Source organism: Clinocottus analis, unplaced genomic scaffold, assembly GCF_023055335.1.
Source record: "Clinocottus analis isolate CAN_PGR_092001 unplaced genomic scaffold, fCliAna1.0.p SCAF_4, whole genome shotgun sequence".
Lineage (NCBI taxonomy): Eukaryota > Metazoa > Chordata > Actinopteri > Perciformes > Cottidae > Clinocottus > Clinocottus analis.
The window spans coordinates 6,535,151-6,559,876 of NW_027176153.1; the positions used below are offsets into that span (position 1 = coordinate 6,535,151).

Sequence of the window (24,726 nt, forward strand, 5' to 3'; positions counted from 1 at the left end):
TCGCCTCAAGTTTCCATGGACCACAATCCAGATAACCAGATCTGTGTCAGCAGAAGGAAGTAGAGAGGAGGGGCATCAAGAGGGCCACCATGGCAGGAGCCAGGACCAGCTCCAGACAGTGTTTTGGCTTTTGTTTTGGCTTTTGAGTGTTGTTTTTTTTGTGTATCATCTCATTAGCCTTTGAATTCAGGATTTGATTCCCACTCCTTTCTGAATTTGTATGTGTATAAAATGAGACATGAGGACCCAATGTTTAGCTGATGTCACAGAGAGGCACACACGCAGTGGATAAAGTGAGAAAATGAATGTGGGAATTTATTTTAGTGTGACAATGAGTAAACATTTTCATCCCGCTCTGTAAACCAGGGCAGGATTTTTACGGATTTACAGGCTAGCTGTCTGATAGACAAGAATTACAACACCAGCCGTACCGAAGCCACTGCTGCCCCCAATTGGCAAAAATGATTATTGCCCTTCAACTGTGTGTATGCAGGTGAGTTAAAAGTCACAAAACACATTTTAAATGATGACAAACAGAACATAATGGTGGGTGGTAAGGTAACAACACAAACTAATACAATAATTCTGCATTTAAAGCTAACTAACTTGATGTCTTTTGTCAACGATGATGCAGAAGTGATTTCAGATGTAGCCAGCACCAGTAATAAGGACATTATTCTGTATTTGTAACCTTGAACCTTATTATGTCATTTGTTTGAAATTTGAAATAGTAGCTTCACCTTAACTTGGTCTTAGACTGTTCAGGTAAACTCCCACCAAGACAAGCTAACACTAGCTTTGCTAGCTTGTTTGTGTTTTGGACAGTGACATCTGTGGAAAGGCCTCATACAACATGGATTTGTTTACCCCCCATTCCCACAATTTGTTTTAAAACCTCATTTACACCTGGAGGACCTTTTTGCACATGCTCAGGTTAGTCTGAACACCTGTTGCGTGTCACTCCATATGATACAATCTGTATATTCAAATTTTAATTTGTCTCATAATCTTCTGAGTGACAAGGTTGCATTGGTACTGAAATGTGTTTCCAATGTGCTGGTTATTGTACTGACACAAAGCACAGCAACTTCCTTGATTTAAAATGTTTTTTCTATCCTATTCCACCGATTCAGTGTTTGTCCCTATAATATATCTAATAAAACCAATATATAAAAATATGGAGCGTCGTCACACATCTGCTTTGTCTTCCCCGTGACCAGATTGACGCTGTCGCTGCACACCTGTCTGCAATAAAAATGAAAAAAGACAAAACATTATAGAAATCTGAATCAAATAAATAACGGCTAATACATTCAATTATAAATCAATAACATAACCTACAGAAAGTGTAGGTTATAAAGAGTTCCTGATTCTAACATGTTCGGTTTATAATTTGGTTAGATGTACTTTCTAAACTCAGCACTGGCCACTAGATGTCGTGCTAGTTCAGACTGATTTGGTGACGCAACCCTCGGTGAAGGAGAGGAAGAGAGGGCGAGAGGACGGCAGATACCGCACCTTCAACCAAGGTAAGTGAACAAAGACCAACTATCAACATATTAAATGAAAGGACTAGAAGTCAATATGTAGAACTTTTTCTTTAGTTATTTATCTTAGTAAGGAGATTGTGGACGTGCGTTGTGCTAAGATGTTCAATTTGAAAACAAATGACAATCTATTTTAGTAGATAAGTAGCTAACGTTTACTAGCTAACTTTCCCTTAGCCATTGGCTTTGGGTAACTTCAAGTTGTCAAGTTGGTGATAATGGAAATAGAGATTTTCTTTCAAAATAAAATGCAGACTAACGGATGTGGTATGAAACGGTCTTTCCTCTAAACGACATGGTTTTACTTTGAAGTAAATATCCGGTGTTATTCATACACTGTCTGGGTGACTAGACGGAGATAGGAACTTTAATAGCTAACTAGCTAGCTAACTTACGTTAGCAAGTTAAAGCATTTGTTTGCTATCGGTTAAAGGAAACTACGAACACTTTATAATTACAACATATAATTGAACCCGGGCTACATCAACGTATGTTAAGTTTTGAGTTGCATTGCTTACTGTTTATAATCGTTTACTCTTGAGGTAGCGTGTTAAACGCACGTATAGCTACGTTGCAACAGAAACTAACAACTTTGGTAGCTAATGTTAGCTCCGTGTTGTTGACACTGGGCATATCGGAGTGGAGTAAAATTAAGTCCATTATTTCCGTTCTTCTCTGTCTTGTTAGTTTTTGTTATGGAGAACAACACGACGAGCTCTCGTGTGTAGTCTGTGACGTTACAAATATAACTTAAGGCTACATTACATTTATGTAATGTTACTGCTAAACATGTTTTATGTTAACATCAGTGATGGTGTTAGCTACAGCTTCACAGTTATCGTTTCACTGTCAAACCTTTCGAACTAAAACTGCTATTTACAGTGTACATTATCTTCATTCCCAGAATGTTTTGGACCAATACAGATTGCGCTCGTGAGCTCGTTTAAACCGTTTTGAATCGTACCAAACACATGGAAAATATAGCCAAAGTGTTTTATATGGAGAGGTCGGTATTGCCTAAATAACAAAATGCCCCTTGAAGTGTAGCTTGTTTAATGATCTGTAATTTAGGCTAGCTGACCACATCAGCACATATTTCTCATCAGGCCCTCTGTTTCAAGTCAATACCCTCTACTTATCCCATACGTCTGAATATGCATGGTCAGATATGCTGACTGTGTAAAGAACGTGTATATTTCGGCAGTTAAATAAATGTTGTGGTTGGTCAAATAGCTGACTGATTCACAATTGTGTTGGCTCCATTGTCAGTCCATCACTGTAAAACGTACAGTGTACAAATTATGTCAAATGTTTTATAAATATGTTGTTTCACTTCCATTTTATTGTAAAACTGTGCTAAGACAACATTTTTGGGCTCAACCCAGTGTCTATCTCAGAGAAAAGACTCCACCATCAGTACTTGCAAAAATCTGATTTCTTCATAACTGCATAATGTTATCACCGTTACTCTGCTCAGACAGCAGTGCCAGCTGCTTTCCTTCCTCTTTTTCTGGGCCAACAGTCATTTTATTTCATAGCTCAGTTTTTTTCTAGCTCTCAACTTGAAAAAAAGATCTAACCTTGCCACTTTGTTAGGCCTTCCATTTTCCCATCCCATCTTTTCTTATTAGCTTTGTGGCCGCGTTCTGAATGGTCATGCTCTCTGCCCACTACATCGTCTATGTGTCCTTCCAGGTAAAGCATGGCAATGACTGGCCCAAGCTCGTGCTCCTCCATGAGTAACCACACTAAGGAGCGGGTCACTATGGCCAAAGTGACCTTGGAGAACTTCTACAGTAACCTCATTGCCCAGCACGAGGAGCGAGAGATGAGGTAAGGTCCACAAGTTACAGAAGGACACATGTCAACTTTCAGTAGCTGCTCAATGACCTTTTGCGAGCCCTTTGCAAAGAACACAAATCTTTGACGGCCACGATTCCTGCTTAAACCATTCTGACAATTTCCTTTACAGTGAAACTGAAACATGATTCTTTTGCACGTTGCTTTATACAAATTTCTGTGTTTGCATTTCGTCTGAGCATGTGGCTTATGTCAGAATTTTGAAGCAACAACACTTCCTGTTGTGACAAGTTTCATCAAAGTTGTCCTCCTCGCTCTCCTGGTCGGTTTAGTGGGAGGGTGGGGGTGAGTTTTTTTAAAATACAGATTTTTAATCAGCTAATGATAAAGATAGGAAACTAAATTCATTGTTCAGTTTATGTTGGCTAAACAGCGGTTTCATCAGCAGAAGTTGGAACTCCAAAAGTCCCCGGTCAGATAAAGATGCAATCAAATTAATCCTGATCCTTTTGAATATAATACATCTAGGGATGTTAAGTTTTCTTCACATTTTGACTGATATCTTTGTGTTCATACCCTACTCATACTGCATCATTTTGAAACGTCGTAAGTCTAGATGTGGCCTTCGCCTCCTTGTCAACATGACAGATATGATGGGATGTGCAGTGCATGCACTACGCTGTGGCTCGAAAAACAATGGTAATGGTCCGATTTGTCTCTTCAGGCAGTTGAAGCTGGAGAAAGTGATGGACCAGGAGGGCTTGGCAGATGAAGAGGTGAGTTGCAAACGCACACGTTCAGTGTTTTCCCAGCATGCTTTGCATTGTTCTCAGTGTCTTAGCATTGGAAAGATTTGTAGATCTCCTGGAACTCTTCTATAAATTGCTTGATGTTTATTTCCTTTGAGGAAACATCAAGTGTATAACTTCATGTCAGTCATTGCTTTAAAAATATACAGATGATATGTAGCATGTGTGCGTTCCCCTTAACGCTGTATTAAGAAGGGATGCCTGTGCTCTTCAGAAACGTATCCGGCGGTCTCAGCATGCAAGGAAAGAGACTGAGTTTTTGCGTCTGAAACGGACTCGACTGGGTCTGGAGGACTTTGAGTCCCTGAAGGTGATTGGCCGAGGAGCTTTTGGAGAGGTAAATACCTTTTTTGAATTAACACATAGCATCAAAAGCTTGTGAGAAAATACTATATCACCATATGAAAGTGTGGTTGGTTTAAAGCGCTCCCGCAATAAGCTAGTGCAATAGTGTCCATGTTCTTGCTTAGTAGTTTTCAGAGTGTCCCAGTGGATCAGCATGACTGTCGATCTGTATAGAGTGTGTGTTCAATATCTGAGTACAATGCCACAGTTAATATTCTGAGCTAATCAGTAAATATGAACTCATAAGAGTCTCACAGTTTCTACCTCAGTGGTGGAGATGAATGAACGTTCTTGTTTGCCCCTAGGTTCGTCTTGTGCAGAAGAAAGACACGGGTCACGTCTACGCCATGAAGATCCTCCGCAAAGCTGACATGCTGGAGAAGGAACAAGTGAGACACACACACACACACACACACACACACTCACACACACACACAGAGGAATGCTGCCGGCGCATCAGTTTGACATCTTTAAACCCGTGTGTGTGTGTGTGTGTGTGTGTGTGTGTGTGTGTGTGTTAGGTTGGTCATATTCGGGCAGAGCGGGACATTCTAGTAGAGGCTGACAGCCTGTGGGTGGTCAAGATGTTCTACAGCTTCCAGGATAAGATGAACCTCTACCTCATCATGGAGTTCCTACCTGGAGGTATGACCCCTCCCCACTCTTCCTCTTTTAACTCTATAACATCGTGGGGAGACCAGAACTTAATAAGTGTGAGTGTGGTCTCTGCTGTTGCGTCGTAGGAGACATGATGACCCTGCTGATGAAGAAGGACACTCTGACAGAGGAGGCCACTCAGTTCTACATTGCTGAGACGGTGCTGGCCATCGATTCCATCCACCAGCTGGGCTTCATTCACAGAGACATCAAACCAGACAACCTGCTGCTGGACTCAAGGGTGAGTCCAGCGGATTTGAAAATGAGCATGAACCTCTTGTACGACACAAGAAGTTTATTGCTAATGTTTGCACATTAATCCACATGGAACTACCACTGTGCCCATGTTGTGAATACAAAAGGATTTAAGTGATACTAAGAGTTAGTGCTTCAATGATTCCTTTGGTTCCTTTGTCTTTATTGCTATGCAAAGCTAATGCATAATGTTGGTTTACCATATTTAAAAGGAAAGAGGAATGGTATTTTATATAAAACGATGAATACTATGTGTGGAACCACATCACCTGTGATTCCAACGCTTCACAGAAGCCCTCTGCAGCCTATGTAGCATACACTGAATCTGTTTTAATATACTCCAATTTGCTCCTCGAGATTTCCATGAGGTGTCCAGCTGGAGACATCTTGTATTTGTGCTGCAGACTTAAGTGTGTTTTGTGTCTTCTAGGGTCATGTGAAGCTATCGGACTTTGGTCTGTGCACGGGGCTAAAGAGGGCTCACCGCACAGAGTTCTACAAGAACCTGAACCACAGCCTGCCCAGTGACCTCAGTAAGCAAAGTCAGGCAACCCTTTCATTTATTTCAACTCTTATCTTGCATGCAACCTCAGCCACAAGCACTTGTCTGTGTTGTATGATGGCAATGTTATTTTTATGCATCCAGACATTACTGAAGATTTGGTCCCATTTAATGGAATGCTTCTATTCTGGTTGGATATGTAGAAGTTAATATGTGAATACATCAGCAGGGTCACCTTGCTTCTAATACTGAGCGGTCTTTTCTCCACCAGCCTTCCAGAACATGAACTCCAAAAGGAAAGCAGAGACCTGGAAGAGGAACAGGAGGCAGCTGGTAGGTCTGAGAGGTGCCATCAGACAGTTCCTGAGAGGGATCCAAGTTTGCCAATATTAGACAGTATTTTAGAGGCAAAGTTTGTGTGCAGCTGATTGTGTTTGAATGAGCTTTCAGGTCAGTTTCTTTTGTTCTGTTATTGCTTTTTTCTGGGTTGTGCACCTTTCACTGGATGAGCAGGGCGCCATCTCTGCGCTCTGTATCTTGTTCTTCTTAAGCCACGCAAGCCGTGTTCAAATTTAGATTGATAGGTGATGCTAAACTCCAGTACAGAAATGTCTCATATGAAATTATCAGACAATATTGTGTTCATGTAAAAACTCACTGCTCAGCCTAAGAAGCCTTTTTAATTGGCTTTCTGTGCCTCCTCCTACTACTCAGGCTTTCTCCACAGTGGGAACCCCCGACTACATCGCTCCAGAGGTCTTCATGCAGAACGGATACAACAAGCTCTGCGATTGGTGGAGCCTGGGTGTCATCATGTATGAAATGCTGATAGGTAAAGGACTCCAACTGGAACACGATCGTCTTCTTTAACTCTGTTTTGTTTATTTTTTAGACCTGACCTGAAGTTGTTTAACGGACGCTTGGCATTCTTGCAGGTTACCCTCCGTTCTGCTCAGAGACGCCTCAGGAGACGTACAGGAAAGTGATGAACTGGCGAGAGACGCTGACCTTTCCCCCAGAAGTGCCTATATCGGAGAAGGCCAAAGACCTGATCCTCAGGCAGGAACACTCTTCTGTCTTTCATTCCTCTCACTTAGTAACCGTAGTAACTGTAACTTTTAATGTGGGACGTGCCAGATTACCCTCCTGAGCACCTAAATGCTTTGTATTGAGTGCTTGTATTTGGATGTGTGTGTGATACTAAGACGTGTCGTGAGCAGGTTCTGCTGTGAGGAGGAGCACAGGGTCGGTGCCGCAGGAGTGGAGGAGATCAAGTCCAATCCTTTCTTTGAGGGGGTGGACTACGACCATATCAGGTGAGCGCCGTCACCAAACAGTTCATTTTGGAGGACAGTTTTATGAACCTTTATGTCTGTGAAAATCTGTGCCTGGCCTTGAAGTGTAGCTCACTTTAGCCACACCCCTTTCTCCCCCAGCTGCTCATTGCCAGCAGCTCGCATACCTGTCATCCACGTGAATCATGCAGATTCACGTGGAATTTCACAAAGAGTTTTTGTTTTGGGTATGTAACTGGCCGGCCAGCGTTTCTGAGACTGGATTAAGACCAGGAGAAATGCTGTTGTCATGATCTCCGCAATAAAACATCTTTGATCTGTCGAGTCTTGGCCAATCAGCGTTAAGATGTCTACAGCATCTTCATTTCCCTTAGTCAGCTTAATTTCCCGTTAGGTAACGTTTTTGTGTTGACGTTGCGCTATGTTTCGTTACAGTTCAGACTTGCTTGGGAAAAACACATAACGTAATGAAACATGCCGTAACCTCTCACCCAGCATTCTCAGTTTGACCTAATTTCACCACGGCGTCTCCCCCCCTCACGTCCACAGGGAGAGACCCGCTGCCATTCCCATCGAGATCAAAAGCATCGACGACACCTCAAACTTTGATGAGTTCCCTGATTCCGATATCCTCACACCAACAGGTACGCAGCCCGTCTCCCCATGACACGTGTCACATTTTCTGCCTCAGTCATGTGACATAATTAATAAAAAATAAATAAAAAAAGACCTCTCCTCTTTCTCTCTGCCTCAAGTCGCCCCGGTGTCCAACCAGACCGAGGCCGACCTGAAGAACAAAGACTGGGTCTTCATCAACTACACCTACAAGCGTTTCGAGGGCCTGACCGCTCGAGGGGCGATACCGTCCTACATGAAGTCGGGGAAGAGATGAGCGCCTCCACACAGGCTTCCAACCGACACGCCGAGAAACCTGAAACGAGTCGTCCAAACCCCCTCCGCCCCCGCTGTCTGAGGAACCTCAAGTCCCGAGAGGAGAACTCTGTGCGTTCTTTGAGGATCCTCGGCGACGCAGGACTTCGAATAATAAAAAGGGGGCTCACCCGTTGCTTCTTCCAGGAACTGCTGCCTTTATTTCCGCAGGTCTTCACTTCTCTCCGATGCTTCTGAAGGGTACCGCTCTACTTCCTGCTCACACTCGGAGAACTGGGATTAAAGAGATTTGGATTCTCTCTCCACTTGCCTTTTTCTATCCACCAGTGGATGCGGGCACGTCTCTCACTCCCGACACCAGCACCATTACATTCCTTTCTTCCCGTAAACCAGCACCGCTCTGTCGGACCTCTGCTCCTCTCGCCCCCTTTTCAACGTGGACTCATCAACGTCGCATCACGTCGTCACTTGAAGTGAATCAGGGATTCTGTCCAAATGTTTCTCACTATGGTGCTTCTCTGAAGTGCTACTGGCTTCTGACCGTAACCAAAGACTGTGAGCTGAATGATGTTTATTGCTTAATCGCTCTGTCACTTCTAACTTAGAATTGTATTTTTAATTTTTTTTTTTGTTAGATTCATTGTTGCAAGAGAACATATGAGTAATGCATTTTGTGGAACAAACACAAGAGTCTTGTTACATTTTTCACAAAGACCCACTTAAGTTTTGCACCTTATGTGATGTTTGATCCAGTACAGCAAAGTTGACCTTCAGCAGTGTGGTTTTTAATTGGACTGGACGTGGCTTTGACAGGGAATTGAAGGCACCATTTTACTGTTTTAATGATCATGATGCAAACTTGTTTTTGTTTTTAGTATTGCCATGGTGGAGAAGTCTGTATCACCATGAAAACTAATGCAATTCTTGTAGTCTTAGCAGCTGTTGAGATCCGTTTGACCCAGTCCACCTAGTGAGCAGAATCCAGTACTGACTGGACCCTTAACTGCTGCCGACACGCACAGCTGAAGCTTTCAGTGTGGACTTACTTTTTAAATAAAGACTCACAGGGCTAAACATCTTCCAGAGAACACAATATCCAACATGCTGTCATTCAAAAATGAATGTAAATGAAGTCTTACAGAGAAAAATGTTGTTTTTGCCACAATAATTCCAAAATGCTGTTTGTGTGAATGTAGCCTGGATCGTAGAGCTTTTCTTTTTTAATCTGTGAGCACATGACGTAGTGCTGTGGAAGTCCATTTCCTCAAGAAACAGGAAGGAATACACAAAAGATAAAAAATTTAAACCACAATTGAGTCAAGATATAATTGACTTTCATAATATTTACTTAACTTTAGGTTTAGTCAAAACTGTGTCTAAATCTCACTGTCATACGTTTTATAAGTCTGGATATCGAGTTGTAATTGGGACTTTTCTATTCGTATCTATGTAAATCCAAATCTTCCAAATATTGAATTTCATCATAATCTTCACTTAAGTCAAAATGTGTGTGTTCTGTCACAAATTAGATCTCATCATAGATCTCATTTTGTCTAACGTAACGTCAAGGCTTTGTCTGTGCTCATTGGAAAAAGTATAACGTAAAACATTTTGAGATTTACAAGGTGAGAATCAGATACACTATTACACAATTTGGACTTCAACCGAGTATTTTTAATTGTAAAAAAAAAGATGACTTCATGATTGTTTTGGTGCAGGGATGGGCTTCCATTAGTCTGGAGGTTTGTTAGTCTGTGGTTGATTGTGAGCGTGTGTCATCGCCTAGAGACGAAGCAGTGCAGCTCTCTCTGGCTCACCATGTTATCTGTTATGGGATGCTGAGGCTCTGCATGTATTGTGTGTGTGTTTGTGTTTTTTTTTGTTTTCCAAACTGCAGATGGGTCAGCTTAAAGCAATAGAGCACATGGATTGACTTATTTTATTGTTGATGCCACTCTGTGTGTGTTTGTAAGTGAGTGTGTGAGGATGCGATCGCACTCTTTTTTTTAATAGAGAGAGGAAAAAGGAAAAAAAAAAAGAGGCAATGTTGACTGCTTGAGACGCGTATGTTTTCTACGGGTGATGCTCTGACGTGTGTTTGCTCGTGTCATTGTGTGACGCATGCGATACGAGTCAGAAGTGAGGGTTTTTGTTATTTTTTTGGGAAGGTGGGTGTACATTATTTAAACCACTGTTCTCTTTGTAGCGCGTGGCTGTTATATTGTTTTCTGCTATTTGACAATGAATTACTCTGCACTTACTGTGTTGCGTCCTCCTTCACAACATCTGGATGAACCATGGCCTGGAGCATGTGTGGTCCTGATGAGGGCTCGAGACCTAAGATCACAATGAGGACTCGAGACCTGGGTCCCTATAAGACAAGTGGACTTGACGTCTCAAGTTATGACCACCTGTTAAATTTCCTTTGACAAGAAGCAGACATACAAGTTGAATTAATAGGCCAATTGATTTAAAATGCACACTACCCTATTAAGTCATCTTTTTATATATAGATATATATATATATCTCAAACTACTACTATCAAACTGGTACACCTGCCTACGGTTGTTAATCCCTGAGCAACTAATCGTGACATTTAATAATTCACCAAGTGCTGAAAGCCAAAAAGAGAACATCTGGTTGTCATAAAGGTTGTGGGCTTCCCAGATTTAAAACAGCATTACTTTCTAAAACATTAAAGGAAGAGGGCGTAGTTAAAGAAATTAGTAATTATAGGGAAACAAAGGTCAATATAGAATATTCTATAATTTAGTGTATTGCAATATACAACATTAACAGCATTAATAAATGAGTTTGTACAGTACTCATTCCAGTCTGCAGTTGTGATTATTGATGAGTTAATAAACAGATCTCACGGGTCAAACGGACTGTTGGAGGACCTGAAGATGTGTCATCCTTGTAAAATAAAAAGTCAACAGCTTAGAAACCCTTTATTAATCTTTATGAATGTGCAGGCCCAGACTTTCAACATTCTTGATTTTCTGACCTACTGAGGGAGAGTGAGGGAGAGTTATGGAGCGAAACAATCACAACAATTCAATTCAAGTTATTTTTTATATTGCAAAATCACAAATACAAGATTTGCCTTGGAGGGCTTTACAACACAGTCCCATGAAAATAAAAACCTTCACTGGAGTCAAAAAAATAATATCCTTCACTCATCAGGCACATGATGCTCACAGACTCATTCAGTAGGACCATTGTAGGTCAAAGAAAAATACATGTAGATTTGACAGCCGGGGGACGGGCAGTACTCCGGGACTTATTCTCTAAAATCGAATGAGAAAACATTGAATGAGAAAAATCTGAAATCAGTATGTTTTTGTTTTTTTTCACAGCAATGTCCTCTCACTGTCCGGATGCTTCTGATAATCTGGTCCCTTTTGGTTAGCTCTGACTGCTGCTAGACTTTAATTGCTGTATAAATGAATGGAATTTCTAAATAAATTGAATATGTTTCTTCTACTCCTCGACTCTTTTGGTTTTGTTTGCCCAGACGGCCACGCTCAGCTCCAAGCACAGTGATGGAGGCTGTGCCAACACAGACGGTGCAACAGTATTGCCACAACAGCATGGATCCAAGTTCATATCTGGAGCCAGCGTTCGTTCGGGGCTGCTGTAGAAATATGTGCGGATCCCAATTATAACTATTTGTAGTTTTGGGGGATTATACACATTATTATACATTCTAGAAATGGATCCTATCAACTCCGAGAAGCAATGATACGGAAACCTAATCAGCCCTGGATCAGAAAGAGGGCTCTCCTCTTACGACCAGGCCTGAGAGGAGGGTCCCATCTATCTGATGTATGTATAGTGTCATAACCCAGCTCCTATGACAAATATGACGAAAACACAACAGTTAATGGTAACGTAAAGTGTTTATTTAACCTACATACAGAAATATTAACTGTATGGAGTGTGGCTGTCAGTAACTTCAGTAATCTCCATGTGTGTGATCAATGCTAGACCACAGCTTTTAGCTCTGCATCAGGTCATCTGCTCTCTAGGGACTAAAGCAGCAGGGAGTAGACAGGGGCCGTGACAATATTTTTATGATTGTCAAGCTACATGTAGCTAATATCAGAGAAGCGACTCCTTCTTACTTATTGGTCCACACATTCCCTCCAGCGGTTTGTTCTTACCTTCTCCAACAAGGCTCGTTTCTTAATCTCCAGATGCTTTCAGATCTCCAGAGTTCAGCTTTCCAGCAATCAGGTTTCTCTTTTTTTTTTGCTGAAGGTCAACTCGTGTCAAAGTCCAAGTGCAAAATGAAAAAGAATAAAAAAGACCAAGGGGTCTCTGAAAAGTGTCAGAAATGTACCATAAGATTCATCTGTATGTCGTGCAGACAATATCATATGTTCATAATATCTGTATTTACCCCGTGTAGGATGAAATAAATGTAATGAATCATGTTCAGCACCCAGCGCGGCCTCCATCACGAAGAGAAGAACACCTTCATGTTTAAAGTCTTCTCTGGTTGGTCATAATGGACTAAGTTATCTCCATTGTTTAAAAATAAAATGTTTTCTTAATACAGGCCTAACTTCTCCATAATATCAGCTCCCCTTCAAATGGGGAGAAAAATAAGGAAGAATGGAAAGATATTGTCCAAAATTTTGCAAAAGCTAATTTCCCCCCAAACGTTGTGTTGTTGCGTAATCAGGAGGAGAATGTTGGTGCATAAAGTGACTGTAGTCAGACTACATTTTATAACAGAGATTAAACTTTTTTTTTTAAAGAAACCCAACCAAAAGTATCCTAAAGCAGATTCCCCCCGCCCCCTAATAAGAGTATAAATATAACCATCAACAAGGACCCGTCTTTACTTCTGCTTGTGAACATGAACTTTGGACAAAATCAGTGCGTTTAGCTGCGTCGCACACGTCGCTGACGTATGAACAGAGTTATTAAATTTGTTTGTGTCCTCTCACAGCTGCTGCACGTATAATCCAACACGGTTAGTTTGAGGACAAGAAGTCTGGAGTTTATGAGTTATCGATCTGTGACAGCTTAATCTGTGAGTCTTTCAGATTTCCTCATCTTTTCTCATAATAACAAGATCATTTCTTGTAATTACTTGATAGTACCTCATTATGACCAGAACAGATGTTGCAGCCGAGAAACATGATTTATTTATGTTTTATTTCATGAATGCAACGCTCTTCTATAGAAACATAAACACACGTTAGATCATTTAGAACAGTTGACTGCAGAAATAAATGTTAAATCACAGATATTCTGTTCACGTGACTCTAATTACATCTTTTGGATCCGCCTGTTGGCTCCTGACCTGGGTTTAGGGAAAGACAGCTGTAAACTTTGATCGATCTGCATGTATGTAAATATGTACAAATCTGGTTGTTGCAGCTTTAAGGAGCATCCCGATAACTGGAAAAGTTAATTGGCACGCCGTGAACTCTGCTGCTCCCGCTACGTCTGGAGGGAAATGTCTGTGAGCGGGAGGAGAAATAACACGCCGGCGGGCGATGACGACTACGATGATGATGATGATGATGTCAGTCCTCAATGGAGGTCAGCGAGGTCACAGGCACCCGGCGGAAAAAGAAGCTGGATCCTCTGAAAAGGTGACCCTGACAGGAGGAGACAAATACTGACGGTAAATACTTTGGAGTACTTGGCCCTGACATCTTCAGTACTAATGTGAGTACCAGCCATTAAAAAAGGCTCAGACTAAAAGCTCTGTGTGACATGGAGGTTCTGGACCGGCATCTCTCTAGTACATAACGCAACTCGAGCAGCTTTTTGTCCAGGATACTGAAAAAACTGATTTATTAAAACTTGGCATGTGCAAACAGTATCAGGTCTGAACTACCCCGCCTGGAGAGATTTAAAGTGAAAATGTCCATTTAAAAAGGGCAGCACTGTGTGTGGACTGTGTTAACGCATGATCAATAATTGTCAGCATTATTAGATTGCTGCGTTAACGCATTATATATATATATATATATATATATATATATATATATATATATATATATATATATATATATATATATATATATATATATATATATATATATATATTTGCACCTTTTCGATATACTATATCTTTGCACTCATTCCTACTTTATACTGCACAATAACTTCCCTCTGGATCAATACAGTTATGTGTTACACTACAGAGGCTATCAAAGTGATCACATGCTCAAGAGATCAGAAGCGATCAGGAGCAGCGGTGTGCTCGCTGTGTCTTTGTGGTGTCTCAGCATGTACTGTACTTTGTTGCTCAGGTGGTTCCAGCAGTGCAGCCAGGACTTGAAGACGGGGGAGCGAGGAGGAAGACCCGCAGCCAAGCTGACAACACAAACCACAACCAGTCAGACCGAAACTATCCACTGAGTTCAACTGCAGAACATAAACCCCCCGCAGTTTACTACGCCACCCGTTTGTTCCTGAGGTACGAGATAAAAGAGGATGAACATGAGCATGCCGGAGCCGTCGTGTAAGTACGGAAGCCCTGAGGGGTAATTTTTTACTTGCGTTTATGACTTAAGAACCGGTGAAATTGGATAATTTCTTAAAGTCCTAAAAGAAAATGTTGTTGTTGTAATACTCATCTCAAACACAAGAGGTGCTCAAGTGCACTACCTGTGTTTCAAAGAGGACTAAAAGCATTCACGCTTTCATAAAGCTGAGTTTGATTTGTTTTATTTATATGAATATGTATATACTGTGTGTTAAGCAGTACCATTACTGTGGGGTTTTTGGGCTGTGTATGTATTTTATTCTGCCGTAAGGGAAACAATTACCTTTACCTTGATTACCTTTCGTCCAGTTCAGAACAAGATTGATTGATTAAACATGCGTCTTAAGAAGAGATTATTTCACCTCTTCTTAAAACACAGAAAATGGTTCCCCAGATTATTGTTTTCCTCAACATCCTCTCAGGGCTTCCGTAGTGAGAAGTCCATTTGGTCCGTGATTAATAATATTAATAATAATATGAAGTACTGTTTAAAGGAAGGACTCACCCACAGTTACTGACCGCCATGAGGTCGGCCACCAGCATGAACGGATACGTTAGAACGCTCACTGCGATCTGGAGAGAAACACGCCGCATTTAATATGAACAAATGTTGCATCTGAGAAACATTTACAAGTACAGCTTGAATGTTGAACTTACACCCATCACAAACTTGGTGTAGCTCCTGATGGCCGAGGCCTGGCTGAACTGCAACAGAAGCACAAGGAGAGACGTGAAACATGCAGGAGGAGACCAGGTCGGAAAAGAAACTCGGGCTCGGCTGTACCAAATGGCTGCAGGTCGTTGTAATACACACCATAAATCATCATTTGAATGTTTCGAAGCATTTAAAAAAAGATTTGTCATGCACGTCCATTTACTGTGTTCAAAGCCGGTATTTCTGCACAGTAATATTATGTTTCCCACTTGTGTAATCAAGACATTTTAAATAACTCTCGAACATTGTAAAGGCCGAAAATCAAAATGTATTGAAAAAACATCAAGGTAATAATTTCAAAAATGTACAAGTTTTTATGAAATTAAATATTCTTGAAAAAAATGTAATTTTCAACGTGGTGAAGAAACTGTTTGCACTCCGGCTTGCTGCGTATAAAGGCTAGGAATAGTTCAAGTAACATTTGAAAGATCTATTTTCCTACCGGTCTGCCCGTCTGGTATCGTGGACACAAAGCGGATGTGTTAAATATACTTAAGAAGTTTGGGGAGGAATAACTGGTCAGATATGAAATATGACGTCTTGTCCTCTTGCCACAGAAGCAGCTGTTCACTGGGGCCGCAAATGTTCAGCCCATATTTTCTAACCCTATGGTGCTAAAAAGTTAAAACTATATATGCTGCTGCATTGCCGTGGCTTCTATTCTCTCCTCGACCATCAGAAAGGGGGCGGACTTACACTTTCGTCCACGGCGTAGGTGTTGATAAAGTGAGCCAGCAGGTTACAACACCACAGGAAGAGGACCTCTCCCGCCACGTGGGGTACGAGACCACTGCCAACACACACAACACTGCTCAGACCGGTGGAGGTCACAGGTCGAGGGGATTATGCACAAAACATTTCACTGATGAACAGTGAGGTTATGAGGATGACTCACACGTAGAATCCAGCGAGGCCTTCCTCCTTAAAAATCTTGACAATGCAACTGAACATCCCGCTGAAAATGTGACACAAACCATTAACTTGCACAGAATGTTGACACATCTACAACTCCAACGTTCTACTAGCTTTTCAGCTTTATATTTAATACATTTTTATGATACACTTTCCAGGTCTTGGTGGATTTTTTTTTACTACCTACTCATTACACATACTGACATTTCCCACTGCTGCTCCTTCACACCACACGGAGGAACTCTTATTGTGAAACAGCCACAGGAAATGCAACATATTAACAACATAGGTCACTGAGAATTTATAGATTATAACTTTTAGGAATAACCTCATTATGTATTGTTATACTGGCATTCAGAGAAGGCATTGTGGGCGACCTGCAGCATTAATAAAGTCTTACCCGTACTTGACCTCTCTGCCAACGAACTGGGCCATACATCGCACCGACATCACTGCCGAAGGAAAGCAAAACAGACAATGAGCTCAACAATCCGTTTACTACTTGCTTCCTATGATGCTACATTCCATTCAGCCGGTATAGGACATAGATCAGCTTTAAGGGGGCTGACAACATGGCATTAACTGAAGGCAGGCCAAAATGGACGGATGGTCAAATCCTTTCAGAAGGATAAAAAGAAAAGCCAAACCTTCTGCAATGTGTCAGTGTTAAACTGAAAATCAATAAGCGTTGACAGCCTGAATGAGGACATACCATGAAAAGGATGAGTGGCTACTCTGGACAGGCACTGGATGATCATCTCATGTGAGGTCTGGAGAGAGAAACAATTTGAAGAGACCACGTGGTGTCAAGTTGAAACGGTTTGGCTTCATCGGCTGTCCATGTTCAGCTGGATTAAAGGGGTGGGGCCTTTTTCTATATTGTTTAATGCTTAAGCTGATGCAATACCTCATAACATACTTTTTTAAGAGACTTCATATTGTGGATTATAAAACCTTTTTTTTTTAAACAACAAAACTATCTTTTTTCTTAAACTTATGAATAGTGAATAAACATAAAAGCATCAACAGTACAGCGACTTCCCAATAAAATACCGGCTAGTGTCAGCTTTTGATCCCAAATCGCCGGATCAAAGGATGAGAAAAAGAAAAGAACACGTCTGATCGAACAATAGAGCATTAAAAGTTACTGCAAGGGACTTTTAACTGACCATGAAGTCTCAAATTAACGATGCCTTGATATGTCCTGCACAAGTTAACAAGAATAATTGGTTATTTCTATATATTTATTCTTAATGCCTTTAGTTTTATCGCGACATTGCTCAAAAGGATTTTTGGTTCACCAAAAGCCGGCCCAGCCTCCAGCAGAGAGCATCCCACCAGGGGCCGACCCGGACGGACCGGCAGGACGGGGAGCGCTCTGTGCCGCTCCTCGCTGCTCTGTCGGTCCCTACTGCAGGAAAGTTTGGGTTTTTATCTTTAAAAAGGGACTCTGGTGGGTTGGAAAAGGTAGCACTAAGTACCAAAATCTCCAACAGAAAGCACGAGTCACTCCAACGACATCACTTCAGACTGAATGAAATCCGTGGGGGTGTCATTCAGGAGGAGCTGACCTCTCACCTCTTTGACCACCTTGCTGAGTGAAGTCTGCAGGTCTCCTTTCTTGGAAAGAATCTCCACCTGTTGAACAAAGAGCGAGCATTACACTTTGACTCCACACCTTTAAATGCTTTACAACAACGTTTAAGCCCGAAGACATTTTTTTTTATGCCCGATGTGATTATGCCCAATTCAAGATCCAGCCACATGGACCAACTTGTGTTCGGGCTCTTTATATCACAACTTTTTCTAATCTATATATTTCAGGCAAGAAACGAAGCTGACGAGTGATCCAGGATTTAAGAAACAAATAGATTGGTCAGAATGACTCGTCGTTAAATAAGCATTAATAAATCTTAAATAAGTCGATAGAATAAACTGTAAAAAGACAGTTATGTCAAGAAAATAACAATTCTTTGGGATTGAACGTTTCCTCCTGGTATTCCTCCAGCTGGTGTTTTTGTGCTGTGATGGACGGAGAGTAACAAAAAGAGGGGATTTCAAAAATATGCTTAGAAACTAACTCCAGCTATTAGCCAATTCATGAGCTGTAAGAACCAGGACTGTCTTTATGAACCGATCTGTGGTAATAATCTGTGAAGTAGCTTTGATTCAAGCCGTGACGCTTTCTGCAGGCAATACAGTTAAAGTAACATGAATACATATTTATAAACATGTCAACATTTATTTAAAATATCTAAACATCAATCATCTCAATAGCAAGGTCTCCTCTTTTCAAACAACTCCTTTTTAAAGTCCGTGCTTGTTGCGACAATATGACAGCGCCATGATACCTATAATATAACAATAAAAATAAATCACATCCATAACATTACTACTATTACTACTGATGGAGGGAAGCAGGGTGTCATATCTATGGCAACAAAACCACAAATGGTTTCTAAGTCGGGACTTGTATTTACTCGTCACTCGTGGAATATGATTCATTTGATTATTGTTTTACAGTCAGAGTTTATAAAGTAACTTTGCTGTTGTAAACATTACTGTTGCTGCTCTAGAAACAGTGTTATATTTAAAATATGCAAACATTCTCAATCGATTGCTTTAAAAAAAATATGTATATTAAAAAGCAATTATTTAGAAAAAGAACAGGTGAGAGTATCGACAAAGAGCTGTATTACCACAACCATCTCTAAATGCACAGCATATCCTACAGATTACTTTTAAACAACAAAGCCTTTTAAATAAATATTGGAGTCGGACATAAAAGAGTCCCTCTCCCCGGTCATGCCTTCCATTGTTGATACAGAAGCAAGCGTGTCCTGGACGTCGGTACCTGTTTCACTTTGCTCCTGACCACAGTGGAGATGGCGCTGGACACGATGCGAGGCGACAGGCCACGGAAGAGACCTCGCTTTCCGTCCACCTTCACGATGTGATGCGCTGCAAGCGACAGATACATTTACCGTCACCGGTCTCAGTTTATAACTACAACAACAACAACAACAACAAGGGTGAAACGTGGATGAATGCGGCCTCGCTCGCTTACCATAGGAGAAGAAGCCGGGCAGGTACAAGACTCTTCGGCCGAACATCGTCGTGCCCACAGTGGAGGGGAGAGGTTCATGACCCACCTGGAAAACAACAGAGCCGGAGATTACACACAACCCGTCTGCCTCGCCAGGATGAGGATGATGATGACGACAATGTTGATCCAAACACCATGGTCTTAGAGTACATCCACAATTAAGCTAGTTCAATTAAAATATATATATATATATATATGTTTATATATAAATAAATAATATAAATAAATTATATATATATATATATATATATATATATAAATAAATATGTAAGAATGCAAATGAGTCATTCATAAGTATCAACAATAATAATACATGTAGATATTATACTTTCTACCTCATATGTGCATGAATATGTATCCAAACCAACCTATTATTTTACCTTTTTTTAATGCATTTATGTATTTTATTGTTTCTACTGATCTGTTATGGCACTTTGCTGCTGTATGCATATCATTTCAGATGCTGATCAGACATCACAGCTATCTAACTTGCCTGGATGACCTTTGTGATCATAAAGTCCCGATATTAAATCAGCGCAGAGCAACAGCATTTCGGAAACGATGGTTAACAAAACCGAATTTCCTATGATTGCTAAATGAAAAAGACTACATGCTGTCATCTTTTCTAAATGCTCATTTTGTCAGATTAGATGAATCACAATGACGTGCATTCTTGCTGTGAATTGGCTGACAGACCATTGAACCCTGACCAATCAATAGCGTGCCTATCTTTCACAACACAAATATGATCAGTGAGGTTTGAGGGACCAGCTCCCGCTGCAGGATCTTTGCTCTTCCGATTTGCCGCACAGGAGCGCTCTGTGCTCCTCAACGTCTTAGTACACAGGGGAGGCAAAGAAACTCTGGCATGTTAGTGGCTTGCTGGTTTAAGTTCAGGAAGCTTTTATGCTTCACAGATACAACTGTTGTCTTCCACAATGACACCATACATTTCATCCTGAGGGATGAAATGTAGCGCCCGATCCTGAGGGATGAAATGTAGCGCCCGATCACAGGCTCTCAGTGCAGTCTGGATCTGGAAGTACACATCAGCTCCATTGTGTCCCCCCCACTGGACCTCTCCACGGGACTCTTCGGGATGTAGCGAGCAGCGAGCCGGTTGTTAGGTGGTCAAAAAATTGAGTAAAAATACATTGTTAAAAAGGACTCCACAAAAAAAAACACAACAGCGACGTTTCGACACAGTCGCGGTTAGCTAGCTAACTAACAGCGGCTAACTCACCTGTATCAGCAGCTTCACGTACAGCAGCGGGTGCGTGACGGCTGTTACTCCCGCTCCCAGCAGCAGCACCGCGGTGTCCACGTCCACGGCGGTCGGCGGGACATCCTGCCCGACATCCACTGCCTGACCGGACGGGTTTACGGGCGATTCCATCTTGAATTGCCGTCCGTAGAGGAGGGAGACGGGTTCATGCTCTGTGGGAGCGCCCCGCCGTAGCTTCAGTCAGACTCTACTGATACTTCAGAACGGGACTGGGGGAGAAAAACTATTTCCGCGTTGAACTTTCAAAATAATATTCCCTGTTTCAGAGGTAAACGACGAAATATAGTTGGGAGGAATCTTAATCACGTATGAATCAGCGCGCGAGTAATATTTATATTTTTATTACGAATATGAGGACTTAGTATTTTAAAATAAATACCAAAAATGCCACGTGGACGAAACCAAAACACTGGGGCGGAGTCTAGCTCGTGCCATCAAGTGAACACACGTGCGCATTCTATTCCTAATCTCGTGCAGACGCGGACTTCAAAGGGGCGGGACCACATGTTGTATTTTATACGGAGACGCAGTTATAAAATATCCGACGCTATATTAAAACCAGATGTGATATGTTGCAACGACTGTCATCTTCGAAGAGATCATACAGGAAACAGGAACTGCATGAAAAACTGACTGAGAATCAACACGGAGCATTTCTGTTTTTCAAACCCAGATGGATTTAAATAAAGCAGTGCTGGGATCCAGCAGGTGGCGCTCTTAGCTTTGCAGTGGTTCTGGATCCTGGTGTCTTTTCTGTGATCCAGGAGCTTAACAGTAGCAATCATGTAACCACAGACTGTATAAAAGCCCGTAACACAAGCACGATTTAAGTCGTAAATACATATTATTTTGAATGTTGATTTTATTTTGTTTAAACTTTTTTTTCTCAAATCGACAAGAGTTGTATCCAACTATTAAACCAAATAGAGTATTTTGCGGTTCAGTGACAAGACTTTCAAGAAGACTGGGTGGGTGGTCCCCTGCTGCATGTTAGGCTTATGTTAACATAGCATAGCTATTTGGTGAATTAACAAACAAAAACGTAATGTATGACAGTGACGATGGTTATGATATAATCATAATATGAAACAATAAGAGGACAAATAAACGTACATTACATTATATTATTATTGTATGTATAATCATATATTAATTATCCTGTATACTAAATCTTTTAAACCTTTCCACATTCCCAAGTAATTTGTTTCCACATTCTAGCACAAAACTGCATATCTTTGTAGATATTTAAATGCAGTTGTTGTAAATATTTCAACCCTACATGTATGTTTCTTGTCTTTTGAAGTACTCGCTTGTATTATATTTGACTTCCTATTGGTTGATTAGAACCCTATTAAATATGAGGCTTGCTTCTTGCTGCATGGGCGTTGTTAGATGGATTTGAGCTGATGTGGACTCTCGGTCATCCTGTTCCCCCAATTTAACATCACACACATCATTATATACAAAAAGAAAGAAAAGAAAGAGTAGAAAGGCAGCACTGATTTACTTAACTAGACCATTCATTCCTACATGGAGAAACGAATCAAAGCTGGATTCGTGGTAATGTCAACAACATACTTCAATCAGCGAGTCATCTGCCGTCATTGTTTGCGTTTGGCCATATCATTCACGGCAAACCGTTGAATATCATAGCCTCTTCATCTTCATACGTGACATCAACAAAATTAATAACATGATTGGTGGAAGGAGAGTACCCCCCTCCCCTCCCCAGACCACACACACACACACACACACACACACACACACACACACACACACACACACACACACACACACACACACACACTCACACACACAAACACACAACTCACAAACAAGTGGTTTAGTTGCATACCCTGTGGGTGAGTTGATTTACTGTCATGCTGGCCGATGCTGGTTTCAGCCCACTGACCGTTTCCATTCATGCTGACAGACACAAGCCCTCAGACTGCCGGTGGACACATCACTTATTTCTTACTGCGGCTGTCTAAGCAGTGAAGTGCTGCTTGTTAAAAACAAGGCTTTAAGAAAGCCAATCGTTTCTTTCATGCGCCCTGCCCTCATGTATCTTTCTCCAGTCTGACATGAACTATTTTACCGGACTGTCTGGTGTGAATTCATGTTGAAATACTCCCTTTGTTTTATATTTTTAAAACCAACTATGGATCAAATGGTTAAGTGTCATCAATGTTGCTGTTCTCCTTAGCTCTTTTTTCAGCTAATAGTTTTGGTTTGAGGTCCACAACCAAGCAGTTTTGGTCCCATCTCAGTGCTCTCAACCTGTTGTCCTGCAGCAGCTGGCACCTGTTGTCAGTCATAAAGCCCCTGGACAAAATACCTGCTCAGCAGCAAACAACATACAAGTTACATAATGGAGGATTTAGCAGGTAAAGAGACAGATATTTAGCCTCAGGATATGGTGGAGACCAAAAACAGAGCTAAAGAGGATGAACATCATTCTGTCAATAGGCAACTCTTTGAAAACCAGTTATTGACAATGTCAGTGTTGTATTTTCAGTTTGTTCTGTTGGCGCCAAATGGTCGACTAAATTCTCAAAACACTCTCAGTTAATCTTTATAAAACAACGCTCTGATCTTATTTGGTATTTTCATGACCATAATATGTGCTTTTTACCGGAGGAAAAGAAGAAAATGCCGCCCCACAATTTCTTGCGGTGTCAACCACCATTCAACTTTTCATGAAAACAAACGATACATCTATCTTGCACAGGTTAAACCATTATTTTTATTTAGTCATAAACTAATGTTGATGAACATGAATAAAGAGTGACAACCAGGACGTTTTCGGAACAGATGTTAGGAGGGAGCATTTTGACTTTTTTTTTTTTATTATTCAAATATGGCAACTCAGAGACTTCTTGATACTTTTGGAGATGTTGGGTCTTGGAACCTGAGAAGAGTCATCTAATAACTAAATGCGTTTGTTATGCATAGTCACACAGCTGGTAATTCGGTCATTCTGTCAGATAGAATTACAGTAATTCTGTGGAATCGGTACCTACCCAAGCTGCTTAGTTTAACAGCTGAATGCGGTACGCGCATGCACTGCCAGGGCGACGTTGTGCGTCCTGACTGACACAGCTGACCAGCCCAACCCCGTAAAAACAGCAGCACATAAACACAACGCCGCCGCAGATGAAAAAACACAAAAAGCAGTAAAGTTACCAGATGTTTCCATCCGCTCTCCATAAAAAAAGTTCAGATAAGCAGTTGTAAAGTTTATCAGAGTTTAGTTCAGTGTGTACTTACACTCTGACAAATCATAGCGCATGTTAATGGTCACGCGGGGCCTGTGACAAATCACAATGTCACAATGCTAGCAGATATTAATGCTGGCTAGGTGGCCGATAGCATATTGTTTAACTTACTATATTAAAGCCACTATAAAAAAATCAAGTGGCCAGCAGCTGAGATAGTATTGATTAAAAAACCACATCCGCTGATATATAGTCCCCTTCACCCAGTTCTTTTAAGCTTGGTGTTGCACCTGTTGTTATTGATGAACAGCCAATTGGACCCAAGCGCAAACACAGACAGGAAGTAGATAATGTCTTTATCAGGTTTATTGCAGGTAAATTTAAAATTGTTTTTGGAGCTTGGCGCACAGAGAACAACCAAGTATTGATTGGTGTGACTAGCCCACGAGAGAAAAAATGTCTCTTCTCAAAGCTCGTTAAAGCCAGAAGCCAGAGCGCGTGGTGACTGCTGCGACTGGACGGGCCATTAAACCACTGCTGAGGGGGATGAGGAGGCAGCTGTGGTGAGGTGCTGATTGGCAGCAGGCCTGTTGGTATAAGTTGGGTCCAGCGCGTTTGGAACACACACACACACACATACACACACATACACACACATACACACACACACACACACACACACACACCTCTCACCTGGGCAGAGGAGTCAATGAGCTTGCGGAGCTTGACACGGTTGCCCTCACCACTCTTCAAGAATTCTAATAAACTACCTGTAGACACACACACACACACACACACACACACACACACACACACACACACACACACACACACACACACACACACACACACACACACACACATTAAGGGACAA

At 41.4% G+C, this 24,726-nt stretch overlaps 2 protein-coding genes across 7 annotated transcripts; one reads left to right on the plus strand and one right to left on the minus strand.

The window, feature by feature from the left end:
• Positions 1–393: 393 nt before the first annotated feature.
• stk38a (serine/threonine kinase 38a) lies at positions 394–10,108 on the plus strand. 5 transcript variants are annotated; one of them, XM_068598130.1, is made up of 15 exons: positions 394–493; positions 1,402–1,529; positions 3,243–3,380; positions 4,072–4,123; positions 4,371–4,493; positions 4,807–4,890; positions 5,023–5,146; positions 5,245–5,399; positions 5,844–5,955; positions 6,187–6,248; positions 6,630–6,747; positions 6,851–6,974; positions 7,136–7,231; positions 7,760–7,854; positions 7,939–10,108. In XM_068598130.1, the coding sequence occupies exons 3-15, from the start codon at positions 3,250–3,252 to the stop codon at positions 8,100–8,102; spliced, it is 1,440 nt and encodes a 479-aa protein (XP_068454231.1). In that variant the 5' UTR covers positions 394–493; positions 1,402–1,529; positions 3,243–3,249; the 3' UTR covers positions 8,103–10,108. The 5 variants fall into 5 exon arrangements, with proteins under 5 accessions (XP_068454231.1, XP_068454234.1, XP_068454233.1 ...); XM_068598133.1 differs by having other exon boundaries at positions 7,966–10,108; XM_068598132.1 differs by having other exon boundaries at positions 5,844–5,946.
• Positions 10,109–13,252: 3,144 nt separating this feature from the next.
• Positions 13,253–20,921, minus strand: LOC137801017 (mitochondrial carrier homolog 1-like). Of its 2 annotated transcripts, XM_068598411.1 has the most exons (13): positions 20,593–20,921; positions 19,311–19,395; positions 19,098–19,204; positions 17,822–17,881; positions 16,956–17,013; positions 16,644–16,695; positions 16,448–16,486; positions 16,227–16,286; positions 16,028–16,121; positions 15,274–15,321; positions 15,122–15,189; positions 14,369–14,444; positions 13,253–13,720 (listed from the first exon to the last, which is right to left on the minus strand). In XM_068598411.1, exons 1-13 carry the CDS (start codon positions 20,743–20,745, stop codon positions 13,646–13,648), a joined length of 975 nt encoding a protein of 324 aa, XP_068454512.1. In that variant the 5' UTR covers positions 20,746–20,921; the 3' UTR covers positions 13,253–13,645. The 2 variants fall into 2 exon arrangements, with proteins under 2 accessions (XP_068454512.1, XP_068454513.1); XM_068598412.1 differs by lacking the exon at positions 16,448–16,486 and having other exon boundaries at positions 20,593–20,916.
• Positions 20,922–24,726: the final 3,805 nt, after the last annotated feature.

Excerpts from the sequence above, each read along its gene's own strand:
- stk38a (XM_068598130.1), top strand. The coding sequence starts at position 3,250 with ATGGCAATGACTGGCCCAAGCTCGTGCTCCTCCATGAGTAACCACACT. Across the intron at positions 4,494-4,806 it reads GCCGAGGAGCTTTTGGAGAG|GTTCGTCTTGTGCAGAAGAA; the intron begins GTAAATACCTTT and ends GTTTGCCCCTAG. Across the intron at positions 6,975-7,135 it reads GCCAAAGACCTGATCCTCAG|GTTCTGCTGTGAGGAGGAGC; the intron begins GCAGGAACACTC and ends TGTCGTGAGCAG.
- LOC137801017 (XM_068598411.1), bottom strand. The coding sequence starts at position 20,745 with ATGGAATCGCCCGTAAACCCGTCCGGTCAGGCAGTGGATGTCGGGCAG. Across the intron at positions 17,882-19,097 it reads TCAGGAGCAAAGTGAAACAG|GTGGAGATTCTTTCCAAGAA; the intron begins GTACCGACGTCC and ends TTTGTTCAACAG. Across the intron at positions 15,322-16,027 it reads CCTACGCCGTGGACGAAAGT|TTCAGCCAGGCCTCGGCCAT; the intron begins GTAAGTCCGCCC and ends CTTCTGTTGCAG.